This window comes from Artemia sp. Qi Xiang Cuo, chromosome 5, assembly GCF_049724085.1.
Source record: "Artemia sp. Qi Xiang Cuo chromosome 5, ASM4972408v1, whole genome shotgun sequence".
In the NCBI taxonomy this organism is placed as follows: Eukaryota; Metazoa; Arthropoda; class Branchiopoda; order Anostraca; family Artemiidae; genus Artemia; species Artemia sp. Qi Xiang Cuo.
Window position 1 is genome coordinate 54,967,411 of NC_142798.1, and position 13,708 is coordinate 54,981,118.

General features: G+C 35.4%; 1 protein-coding gene across 3 annotated transcripts in view; it reads right to left on the minus strand.

Annotated features, from left to right (window-relative positions):
* LOC148952284 (nociceptin receptor-like) overlaps nt 1-13,708 on the minus strand; it is a 71,735-nt gene that overhangs the window by 16,936 nt on the left and 41,091 nt on the right. For all 3 annotated transcript variants that reach the window (XM_089089732.1, XM_089089731.1, XM_089089730.1), the window contains 3 exons: nt 8,761-8,915; nt 6,364-6,481; nt 4,225-4,414 (listed from right to left, as the gene is read on the minus strand). In XM_089089732.1, coding sequence (XP_088945858.1) covers nt 4,225-4,414; nt 6,364-6,481; nt 8,761-8,915 — 463 coding nt within the window. The remainder of the gene's footprint in view (nt 1-4,224; nt 4,415-6,363; nt 6,482-8,760; nt 8,916-13,708) is intronic.

A 13,708-nucleotide genomic window follows, 5' to 3' on the forward strand; every position in this document is an offset into this window, starting at 1 on the left:
GTGAATCTCCATCATTCAGGCTGGTGGACTAAGACCCCAATTCTGAGCTAGTGAATTTCCACCATTCAGGCTGGTGGACTAAGACCCCAATTCTGAGCTAGTGAATTTCAACCATTCATGCTGGTTGACTAAGACCCCAATTTGGAGCTAGTGGATTTCCACAATTCAGGCTGGTGGAGTGTGACCCCACTTCTGAGCTAGTGGATTTCAACACTTCAGGCTGCTAGACTAAGACCCCAATTCTGAGCTAGTGAATTTCCACCATTCAGGCTGGTGGACTTAGACCCCAATTCTGAGCTAGTGAATTTCCACCATTCAGGCTGGTGGACTTAGATCTCAATACTGAGCTAGTGGATTTCCACCATTCAGGCTGGTGGACTAAGACCCCAATACTGAGTTAGTGAATTTCCACGATTCAGGCTGATGGATTATGACCACAAATCTGAGCTAGTGAATTTCAACCATTCAGGCTGGTCGACTGGGACCACAATTCTGAGCTAGTGTATTTCTACCATTCAGGATGGTTGACTAAGACCCCAATTCGGAGCTAGTTTATTTCCACCATTCTGGCTGGTAGACTAAGACCCCAATTCTGAGCTAGTGGATTTAAACCATTCTGGCACTTTGACTTTTCATTCCCAATTAAATTAAAACAAATAAGCATTTTCAACTAGAAATAAGGAGCATCGTTAAAAACTAAGACGAATGGAAATCATCCCGTATATGAAGTTAGCTACCCCCTCCGAAATACCTTGTTCTTTATGTTAGAGTTTGACTTTTCATTCCCAATTAAATTAAAAAATAAGCATTTTCAACTAGAAATAAGGAGCATCGTTAAAAACTAAGAGGAATGGAAATTATCCCGTACATGAAGTTAGCTACCCCCTCCAAAATATCTTGTTCTTTATGTTAGAGTTCGACTTTTCATTCCCAATTAAATTAAAAAATAAGCATTTTCAACTAGAAATAAGGAGCATCGTTAAAAAAAACTAAGACGGATGGAAATTATCTTCGATTCTGAGCATTTTTGTTTCCCCTCCAAAATTAACCCCACCTCCCCTGCCCTCAGAAATGGGGGATGGAGGGACCTCTGATCCTAGCCATTGAGTCAGATCCCGTTTACTTTCAAGTCTGCTTATTTTTTATTTTCCCTCCACAGTTGACCCCCACTCCCCGGCCATCAGAAATGGAGGAATGAGAGGCCGCGGAACCGTCCCCTTGTTACATAGCACATTAAAGTTCGAGTCTTTTTTTTTTTGGGTGTCAACCAAAATTTTACCCCCCCCCCTCCCCTGCTCTCAGAAATTGGGGGAGGATGGGCCTCTGAGCCGTCTCAATGTGACCGATCCCGTTTATTTTCGATTCTGAGCATTTTTGTTTTTCCCTCCAAAATTGACCCCCCCTCCCCTGCCCTCAGAAATGGGGGAACGAAGGGCCTCTGAGCCTTGCCCTTGAGGCTGATCCCATTTATTTTCGATTCTGAGTATTTTTGGTTTTCCCTCAAAAATTGACCCCTCCCCCTCCCCTGCCCTCAGAAATGGGGGAACGAAGGGAACGTTAAACTATTTTAAACTGACAGCACTGTCCAAACATCACATGTGTATTATACAGTACACAATCACCCCATCTCCCCCAAAACACTTTTCAGCCATTTCTAGTTAAAATATTTTATTCCAATTCGCAAATCTCATTACCCCTTTTTAAATGTCAATCAAACAATTCTGATTGTAGTGTCCAAGTTTTTAATAACAAAGCCTACACACATGTACACACTATGCTTTCAAAAAACCAGTCTGGTTGAAAAACTTGGAGTTGAAACAAATTTGTATTTTTGATTTTCCCTCCAAAATTGACAATACATTGAAGTATTTGCAAATTGGGTGTTTGACAGCTTCCCTAAAAAACCATTCCTAAATACGCAATTTGACTATCTTTTTTGCAATGTTTAAGAACAGGTGGGGGATCCCCGCTCGTAATTGCTAATCACCTTAACCCTTTTTCTCCATCGTCAAGTACATGATCCAAAAACATTTTGTTCAGAGATTTCATGTTAAAAAATTATCCTATCACTAATTACCCCTTTTTTGCAAATGTCAATCAACACCAAGGAACGTAATTTCCCCGAACACATCAAACTGTTTCCAAGGCAGATTATCTTTTTAAAATGTTCACGTGTAAATACAGTGTCTCAAGCATGGGTTTTTCTTGCGCAATTCAATGTACGCTTGAATGTACGCTTGAAATCAACAGCAATTTCAATGTATATTTACATGTATATCTCATAGTGCATACTAGGTAACTACTTATATTGTATGTTTGTTCGCATTGAGTGTTTATTTAATTGTTGTACGTTTTAAGTTTCATTTGTACTTTAATAGAAAAATATTTGTTTTCGTTTTTAGCTTGATTTTCATATTCAATCTAAGCATTACTCGCTTTAAGATCGGTTTATTCATTTATATTATTACTTGTTGTATGTTTTTTGCAATGATTGTTTATTTAATTTCTGTTCATTTTGGGTGTCATTTATTCTCTAATAGTAATTTCTGGTCGTTTTGAGTTAGCATTTTAAAAGGTATTTGTATCTCCTGAGCTTAAGTTTAAATGGCCTTTACTTTTCTTTGAAAAACTATTTTTTGGAAAGTTTTTTTTTAATTAATTCCAAAACACATTCAATCAAAATTTTTAGATATCCATTTTGTTCAACGTAGTTGAATGTTCTGGAAATTATGTTTTTTAGGATGATAACCCCCTCAGAGCCCTCAGTGCAAGGGTTGTAAGTCATGCCCTGGGGGCATATAAAGTTTATATAGAAAGTTGCTGTATAAATCATGGGCCACACAATCGCGCTGCCTAAGTAAAGAACGGGGACACTCGAGAACGAGACAAGAAACGGGGACTAAGTAAAGAGGAGAACACTCCCCCACAACCCTCCGGGCATGGGTTTTAAGTTATGCACGGGGGGGGATATAAGAACGATGTTAGCACAATGTATTATTTATTAATTTTTTCCTTTAGAGCAGGGCACTTCGTATCGAAGAAGTTGTCGTAGAAACTTCGAAATGCGCTCATTCAGTTGGAAATTGGAGTGGTTTGTGCCCTTTTTAATAGTCGAAAGTGATTGGAAGGCGACTACAACCCCTCTCACGCCCACCATTCCCGAAAACATAACCAATCAACATTTTGGAATAGCCATGTTGTTTAACGTAGTTGAAAGTTCCGGAAATTCGGTCTTAGAGGCTGGCAGGCATCCTAACAGACCTTGGGGTAAGGGTTGCAATTTATTTCTTGGGGGTATATACGGTGTTCACAGAAATTGCTATTGTTTCCAGAAGGGTTCGTTCAATTCTAAATTGAAAGGCCTAGTTCCCTTTTTAATAGTCAAAAGTGATTGGAAGGCTTGACATTTTTATGGTAAAGATCGAAGCGGGTATAATGTATTATTTTTTGTTGTTTTTGTTGTTTAGACCAGGGCACTTCGTATCGAGGACTTGTCGTGGGAACTTCGAAAAGGGCTCATTCAATGGTATCAAGTTTTCCATTTCAGGTCATCCAGAGGAGGTATGAAACTAAATTGAACAGTACTATCTGTGTCCAGATTTTTAAAAGGGTGTATGTTGTTAAAAATTGCTGAAAATTTTTTTCCAGCATACAAAGAGCAGGCCAAACCATAAAGTCTTGAAAAACGAAAAGCTTTTAAGTGTTATTTTCTTTTTCCCTGAAAAGACTATGTCAATGTAAAACAAACAAAAATTAATTTAACAAACTTTTTCCATAAAATAAGTTTTTCAAAGAAAAGTAAAGAACTCTATTAAAAAAAAAATGAGCAAAAATAAAATCAAATAATCTACCAAGCGTGAAACTACCCCAAATCAGCATCGATAAATAAATGAAACCGAAAACGAACAGTAATTACAATAATCAACAGAGTCAAACTCAAAACGAGCAAGAATTAACATAAGCTGGTCACAAAACCCCTATGCCTTCCCAAGGCCAGAACAAAATTTGCACTTTACTGAAAAAATACAAATGAACGTGCATTTTCAGTTTTATATAGATATACTGATATTTAGTAATCAAAATGTTAACATTATTTGATTTATTTAAGTTATAAAAGTAAAAACATTTATATTTTTTAAGTAAAAAAAAAACAATGATTGTTGTCTCGAACATTCCACACCAAATTTTAAAGAACAAATCTAAAAAATAGTGGTAGATTCATACCAAAGCATACAACAGTTGATATTGCAATCAATATGAGCACCAGGTTTGGGTTTCTTGTACTGCCGGTTGTTAATGCATTAACAACTCCTCTATACCGATCCCACGCAATGAGACATAGAACAGCTGCATTTAGCAATATTGCGCTATTCTGAAGAAAAGTCAAGCCTGGACAAGCAGCTGAATCAAAAGCCTGAAAAGAAAGATAAATCTTTAAACACCAAAGTCAACACGAGAGATAAGGATATTTAATAATCACTAGACATCCTTTGGATTGCATTATTTCGCAAAAATCGGTTTATAAGGATTTGTGTGCTTGTTGATTGCGAATCTGAGGCGAATACTGAAATATATTCGGACAAAGCCAAACCTTGTTTAGTGCTGATTTAGCAATGATGCACATGTGACTCCTTTCTGAAAAATTGTTTCCTGTATATATTTACAATATGCATGATTAGAGGAACCAAAGCAAAGCAACTGGGCAAGTGCCATCTCTAATACCTCATATCCCCTTTCGTATATAGACATGCCATACCTCTTTTCGCCAAATATCATTCAGGAATTATTTAAGGAATTGTCCTTAATGGCTAAATGCTAATCATTAAAACAATTAAGGTCGCTATACGATTGTGCTAAATCAAAATACTCTAATTATATATTTCACAAATTCTAGTTTAAACCTATCCACTAGGATTTGTATGTAAGGATTTTGATCTTGCTGATTGCAAATCTTAAGCTAGTGATAAAAAATGAATGTTCAGAATTAAAAGATGGTAAATCCGTACTTCACAGACGGTGGTAATATCGTACTGGGCTGAAATCTGAGTCTTGCGATTTTTTTTTCTATTTATAAGGATGAAGGCCCAAAAGTAGGGTACGTAGATTGGCCCATTGCCCCCATTGACTCCCTCCCTTGCCCCCTCCCTAACTTCAAACTTATGGACATGCTGTACCCCTTCTGACACATAATATTTCAAAGATTATATAGGGAATATTCCTAAATGGTGAGTCTTAATCATTGAAAATAATTAGAATGCAATATGCAACAAGACTAGCGATGGCTATGACAATGTATCGTCACCAAGTAGACATTCTTTGTCTCTCAGAAACAAGTTTGAACGGAGTGTCTGTCTGAAGAAACTATGCCACACCAGGATTCCGAAATTTGTACTTTTTCCCCAACAGTAGTATGTGTGATAGATCTGGTAACCATGGAGTCGGCCATATGATTTGCCGCTGTGCTTAAAACGCTCTTCTCGCATAGGATCCAGTGAATCTCAGAATAGCCAGACTATGAGTGAAGGGAGGATCATCCACCATATCGACCATTGCTGCCTACAAACCAATAAAAGTGGCCGTGGATGCTAATAAGGACTCCTTCTATACTGATCTGGAGCTTATGATGCAGCAATGTCCCTAATGACACTTCCTGGCTTTAGTAGGTGACTCCTATAACTAACATGTTTTCTAATTTTGTTGCTGCTTTTGACTGTGTAACCTGTGAAAATTTTTACCAAAACAACCTCAAATGTAATTCGGTCTAAATAGTTGACTGCTTTAAGGAAAAATTCTCATTTTTCCTAGGGTGATTGCAGAGTTTTTTTTTCCCAAACTGGTATATTGACATTTCTGGCCACAAGAACGATCTAAATAGGTGACAACTTTAAGGAAGAATTCATTCATTTTAATTTTAACCGTCTAGTTAGTGCCACCATTTCTCAGGAAGACTTTTACATAAGTAGTAAGAAAAAAAAACTTACAAAATGGTCATAAAAAGTCCTGTTTCTATTAAACCTGTTTTTTCTTTCAGACAAAAATTAAGGAAGTATGTTTAGTTTAAATTGACTCTCAAGTGGGCTGTGAAAATCATGAAAATGAAACTTTGCAGATGTTTTATTCTCGAAAACCTCCAAAGAAGAAAAAAAATGAGTACTAGTTATTCTCTAGAAGTGTATGGGTGAAAAATTCTAAAAAATCAAATTTGCCTTTGAGTACTATGAAAAAAAAAATCTTTAAATTCCTTATACGTAATTTTAAATAATAATAATTTTGCCAGTCTTGCAAATTCTCGTTTTAGTGGGTAATCACCAGAATGTAAACATCAGTCTCAGTTCGCATAGCAAAAATCAGGAATTTCCTTACCCATGCTTGATATCTTGTCAAGAAATATGTCATCTCTGTGGGAACAGTGCTGCACAATGTGAGAAGATCAGTGACTGCAAGAGTTGCAACCAGGATATTGGTAGACGTCCATTTTTTTCTGCAAAACATTTTTTAGTATTTTGTTATGGAATTCTACTGCTTTTGCGATGTATGAAATTAAATACCCCTGAACACTACTGCTTGACACTTGCTTTTGTAGATATTATTAACATTTTCGGTATATTTATTATCCAACAACGTACTACGGGTAAGTTAATAATCCCAATTTATCACAAACTTTTAGATTTAAATATACGGTCGTTATTCTATATTTCTAAAATCGAATGCTTGTGTGTGTATCTCTCTGTGTGAGTGTTCTGTATGCATTATTATACTGTCCATCCGATAACAAAGAAACTTTAAGAAGTTGTTGAGTATACTCTTGCGAAAGTATTAGATATAAGTTTGTTTTGCCCGCCCTCTTATTGCTTTTTGTACTGACTGAAAATTGAAATCCCCTAAAAGAAATAGTTGACAGTTACTTTCGTTGACATTATTCACAGTTTTTGGATTTCAAATATCCCTTCCTTTGAAACACCTTTAAATTTAATAATACGATCGTTATTTTACATGTGGGAAAATTTTTCAGGTGAGATTTTTCTCCGAGGATTCTCCGGTGGGATTTTTCGGAGAAATTTATTTGTGGAGGGATGTTCTGGAGGGAGTGCCCACGGTGGGTAGTTCTACGGGGGGTGGGTATTTCGCAGGGGAATTTTACGGGGAGAGAAATGTGCGTGGAGGAAATTATCCATGGGGTTTCCCAAATACTTATAAATTTAAAAATACGATCGTTATTGTCTCATGGGTGGAATTTTTCGTGGGAGAAATTTTCCGCCGGGGAATTTTCCAGGGGGGTCTTGAAATTCTTTCTTTCGAAATCACAAAAAATCGCAAAGGGTTCGCTAGTTTTTATTTATATGGTAAAAATTAAAAAAAAAAAATCAGGCTAACATCTTTTAGAAACAACCAAATTTCTGAAAGTTACTAATTCTGTCAATAATGTTCAAAATTTTTATACCTTTTCTTATTTCTCTTACTCTATTCCATTTTTATGCGCGATCATACTAAAGAATGACAACGAATTGCAAAGAAAACAGAGCATCTTAGCCTTAACCTTAATTCATTATATTCCGAGAAATAAACGAAACTTTTCCTTATTTTCATGGGATCCGCACAGTGTGATTCGTCTCTTGTGATTTCTCCTAGCATTGAAAATAGACTATTAATTGTGTCTGTCTTAAACTTCAAAGTCTAAGACAGCTCAGTGATTTGAAGTTATGTTCTGTGATTTATTTATTTATCATATATAAATCACATGATTTTTCATATAAATCATTATATAAATCATATGTGATTTATTTTATATATTATTTTTAACCCCTAATAATAAAAATATAAATAGGGAAGGGTAACAAACAGAAAAAGGAAGATGAACGCGAACTATGAAAAATGTATACTTTCAAGATAGCGGAATGGTGGAATCATATTTTTACTGATATTGGAAAGATTATTAAAAACCTTTACTAAATAACTAAACAATTTACTAAACAACATGCTTATTAAACATCTTTACTAATAACATCATTCATCGGAAGTTTTCCTATTACAGCACCAAGGAGGGAGAAGAAGGGAAAAGTAACAATACTGGAAAAACAGAAAACGCAAAAAGGAAACATGATTGTTTTTTTTTAACAAAGAATAAAACTCAGGATTTGGGGATTTAGTATCTTTTAAAATTATTTCATTGGAAAAATTTAATATTGTTGAAAATAGGTCGGTACTGTTCTATTAGCTGGGCAACACGCGAGACAGCCGCTCGAAAAAAGCAAAGATCAAATAGGTATTACCCGGTAATTCCTATCTGATCCTGAATAAACAAGGGTTTCCTCGCTCCGGGAACTATATTTAAATTTTAGTTTTTTGGGGTTTAGGGGGAAAAGGCACCTAGGTTAGGTTAGGCTACGTACTTAATATATGCTATAATGTGCAAATATATAGCCGAAATTTTGTTTCTAAACTATTATATTGTCATCATATTTTGTTTCATTTCATTAGCATTAACCAAACTTCACATCTCGCTGTTGACCAGCTAATAGAACATTACCAATAGGCCTTGACAGTAATACGCTTAACTCTAAATCCACGAATTGCAAAACATGTACATGTTATGTTTTGTTTTACATTCGGCCCAGTCTTTTCCAGTCTTTTGACTGTCCAGTCTGAATGAAAATCCAGTCTTTTGGGTACCAAGTTCAGAAGTGAGACATGGAATGATGACTACAAAGAATAAAGTAAATGTAAGAAAAAAGTAATAAAGAATAAAGTAAATGTACTCACGAATTTGCAATAGCTCGATAGATTGTTTGCAAATTACCAGGTACCGCCCATAAAATGCAAAGTATATACAGTGAACCAAGCAAATATTTGAACCACGTAGGTACCACTCTTTCTCCAGCAGGTAAAAGGATGATAAGCCCATAATCGTCTGCGCTCTAAATAAACACATGTAATTAAGAACTCTTAACTAGCAAGTCTCAATGAAACACTTATCTTTTTTTTTATTTAATATCAATTAAGAAAAAAATAACATGACCATATACCCTTCAAATGCCATAGCAAGATATCGAGCAGGTAGAATCAAATAAATCCACAAAAGAATTACAAAGAATTAAATTAACCACAAAAGAATTAACCAGAGAATTAAATTAAATTAACCACAAAAGAATTAACCACAGAAGAGGCAAAAACAAAACAAAATAATGCATAACTACTACATGATATGCCCTTCTAACACTGAACAAAACACACAGCACTCAACTCATTTCTTAGCAAAAATCCGTCCAAAAACAAATGACAATAATACTAAAAGTCAAGACTTAATACTATTTTTTTGTCAATTATATATCCCATCAGTTTATCCACTAAAATCATATATAGAAAAATATTCATTTTCAACAGCCTTTTAAATTCACTTACATCACAATTACTATCAATATCCACATCTCTTAAACTCCACAACTTAATTCCTCTAAAAACCTGAGAAAACCCCAGCCTAGACGTAACCAAATTTTAATAATTAACTTTATCAATCGAACTTGCGCAACGGAAATGAACCTCATTAACATGTGTGAATACGCTTAGAAAAGAAAAAGGCGAAATAACGACGCAATAATGCATAAAAATACCAGTATAAAATCAAGGGGAACAGCTACTGAAAGTATTTTCAACTTAGAAGAAGTCTCACGACATGATTCAGAAGGGCTAATATCAGCAACTATTCTAATAATAAGATTTTGAAAAATTCGGACAGGGGGAAGGATAAGGATTGAGCGGAAAGAGGGAAGCAAATTGAAATACAATACAAATATAGGAATGGATTAAACTAAAACATAATACATGGATCATATTCTTCACGAAACAATGTTGAACTAAGTATGAGAGATTCATCCACAATAATACGAAGATATCGAATAATTGGTATCCTTAGTAATGAAGGGCCAGCGGCTACAACTGATGATATTTCATTAAAATATAAATTTGATATTATATTGCGCAGTCCCCCCTTCATAAAGAACTAGGTATTGAGGAGGGAAAACCCCTTTATATACGCAAAACTTTCAGTTCATTTTGATTTTTAATATTGATCCTTACTTTCAGTTTAAAAAACTTGTTTTTCATTTGATTTCTGATCGTTTTTCAAATAATGCCATCTGACTCACCCTCCATGAAATATACCCCTCCCTCACGGGAAAATCCTCCATGGAAATTTCATCCAACGTAAAGTGAACTCCCCCGCGGTAAAATTCCCTCCAGACAGTTCAATCCTCGTTGAAAATTCCCCCCTCCCCTTGGCCCTAAAACGTCTTGCGGACGATTCAGCCTGAAAAATTCTCCTTTCATTTGAAAAAGACTTTAATTTCTAATCGGTTTCCCGATCAACCCGGAAATGCTCCCTTTCGTCGAAATTTTTCCCGGAAATCAAAACACGCCACTCAAATTGAGTTAGCAAAGAGAATGTAAGACAATTAAAAGGAATTTCATATAGGAATTATGTCCCCTCCCCCAGTGTGAAATTTCCCCTAGAAAATTCATCCCCCGTAAATTTCCCTGTATACTTCCCGATAACAAATACTAAACGTAAACAATGGACACATTTCATAACTTACAGGGCCTCTCCCCGCGGACTGTGGGGGGCTCTTTTACCCGTAGAGACATAGTTTTGACCTTTCAACTGTACTGAACATAATTGCTATCTCAAAATTTTGATCAGATAACTTTGGGGAAAATGGGGCGTGGGAAGGGGGCCAGTTGCCCTCCAATCTCTTTGGTCACTCAAAAAGGGCACTAGAACTTTCAATTTCCGTTTTAATGCACATTCTCTCGATCTTCAAGGACCATTATTTCGATATGATCTCCCTCGGGGAAAAAAATAACAAAAAAACAATTAACAGGCATCCGTGATCTTTCTTCTGGCAAAAATAACATTTATCCACATTTTTGTATATAGGAGCTTGAAACTCCTACAGTACGGTTCTCCGGTACGCTGAATCTGATGGTGTGATTTTCATTAATATTGCTTGGATTTTAGTGCGTGTTTTCCCCCATTTCAAAAATCAAGCAAATTTTCTGAGGTTTGTAACTTTTAATGGGTATCACTAAACTTGATGAATTTTATATATTTGGAATCAACATAATGATTTGGTTCTTTTGATATATCTATTGATATCGAAATACCTCCGATTGTGAATTTCGGTCACTACTGAGCCAAGTCGCTCCTTACTTACAGTCCATTACCACGAACTGTTTGTGAATTCATTGAGAAAAAATACAAGGCTGATTTTCATGAAAAAACAGGAGGGTTGAAGGAGGGATAAAGGATAAGGATAAAGACCCTCCAGAGCCATCGCTGGGACATAGGGAGTCGAAAATTCATTTGCAGGGTCCTTTTTGGAAGGACAAGTAGCAAACCTGTCGCTCAACCTTGCTGTACCGAAGATTGATCTCTGGGTCCCGTATTTCCAAGCAGAGCATCAAGTCACAGTTTTACGGCAGAAGGCAACCTTTTTCTATATGCAGGTTAGTGTTCTATTTTTATTTCAAGATTCTTCTTCACTATTTCGATTTATTTGTCATAATACATTTTGAAACTCTATTGGGGCATTTTGCATTGTTATTAAAGTACAAAGGAACGGATAATGCCACAAAAACTTTCAAATTGACGAACATAGTATCAGAAACAAAATATATTTCTCAGTTTAGTATTTTCTCAACTACGAAAGATAAAAATTTGTTATAACTGGCTGATAATTTTGGCTAATACTGTTACTCGACGAAGAGGGATAATAATAAAAAAAAAGTATGTTAATCGGTTGAAACTTTTAAATAAAAACCAGAAAACTTTTCGTGGGTTTTTGTTTTATTGTGGATGTCAGTAATAAACTAAAAGAGTGTTACTGATTGAAATCATTTAAAGCTTGTTAACAATATACTGAACATAGCAAGTTCCATGAATTGAAGTGTCGCCAAAGATTATACATTAGTTTTATCTGGTTGTAGAAACTGATATGCGGGCAAAACTCGAGCAAAATAAAAATGAAACAAAAGCTAACTCATTTACTGCATTGATTAAAACAACATGTAATGCTGAACTTATTTCTTGATTAACTGAAACTTATGAATGCGCAAAATGTTTGACTATTAGAATTTATCCAAAAAGCTGATCTAGTGTAAACATATTGTAAACAAATATGGACTATTGCCAACAATAATTTCATGGCAAAATTTGAATGGGCAAACAACCATATCTTGCGTGTAATACAACAAAATACATCTGTCATATCACTACTACTGCTAACAACTCGCTGCAGTACTAAGCATCCTGAGGGTGACACTATATTCATGGTGTCACCATACATGGTGAACATTGCTCCTTTATCCTACCCTGTTGAAAGCTTCGTCTATGGCTCCTTCCCTCTGGTTATATGTGGGCGCAATGTAAAAAAAAAAAAAAAAAAAATGATGAGTGGGAAAAACCGGTTCATTTGTAAACAGTCGTGCTTGGTTCCTCCTCGCCAAGTTTGGCAGTAGGCCTATATCTTGTTGTTCTTTCTTTACTACACGGGCTTATGCATCGTATTTAACTAAACCCATCGTTGTTGCTTCAAATACGCTATAACCTTGGTCGTACCCTTTTTCTCCCCTATACTCTCCTAATATTAGCTAAAATATCCTGTACTTTTCCGATAATAGTATGGGGGGGGTAATACTCCGGAGACACAGCCTGCGGCTCTAAAGAATATACCCTAAACCTCATTGCATATACACTAAACCTCATTTTCATACTTACATGAGCCCATATTCAGGTCATAATAATTATATGAATAAGTTTTTATTTGGATGAATTAATTTTTAGAAAAAACCCTCCTACGCAAACAACTATTTAATGCTGATTCAGCGATGTTAATTATTGCCTCCACTAAACTTCAATGTTAATCTTAACACAAAACAAATTTCTCTTATTTCGAGAAAAAGCCCGAAACCTCTCTAAATGACATTCGATCGAAATTAAAATATATCATTGAGATGGCCATGGTCGACAACCCCTAATCGGAGATATGCAGTCCCACCCCAAAAACCAAAGAAATTTTATTTTAGCATGGATAGTGCAAGCAATCAATGACTTTGTTTTACTATTATTAACATAATAAACAAAAATATAAATTATCACGGATATAAATCACTACGCTTGGCAACTGATAGAACACTCGGAACAAAAATGCTTCTAAGTGACAAGTTTGAAGTTTGAACTTCAGTTATTTTCCATTTTATTCAAAGCTGTTGTGTTTTTGGATCAAACAGATCGTGGTAACTTTAAGTAAGAAGCGATACGGATTATAGTAACTGAAACTCTAAAAAATGGAATATTGATATCAATAGACATATCGAAAGAATCGGCTTATTATGTTGATTCCAAGTGTATAAGATTCATTAAGTTTAGTGTTATACATCAAAAGCTACGAGCCTGAGACAATTTGTCTGATTTTCGAAAAAGCAGGGAAACAACTCCTAAAAGTCAAGAGATTTTAACGAAAATCACACCATCAGATTCAGCGTATCCGAGATTTCTGATATAGAAGTTTTAAGCTTTCATCTGCAAAAATGTGGAATTTTGTATTTTTTGCCAGAAGAAAGATCACGGATGCGGGTTTATTCGTTTTTTTTTTTGTTTTTTTGTTTTCCCCAAGGGTGATCGCATAGAACCAATGATCCTAGAATATCGAGAATG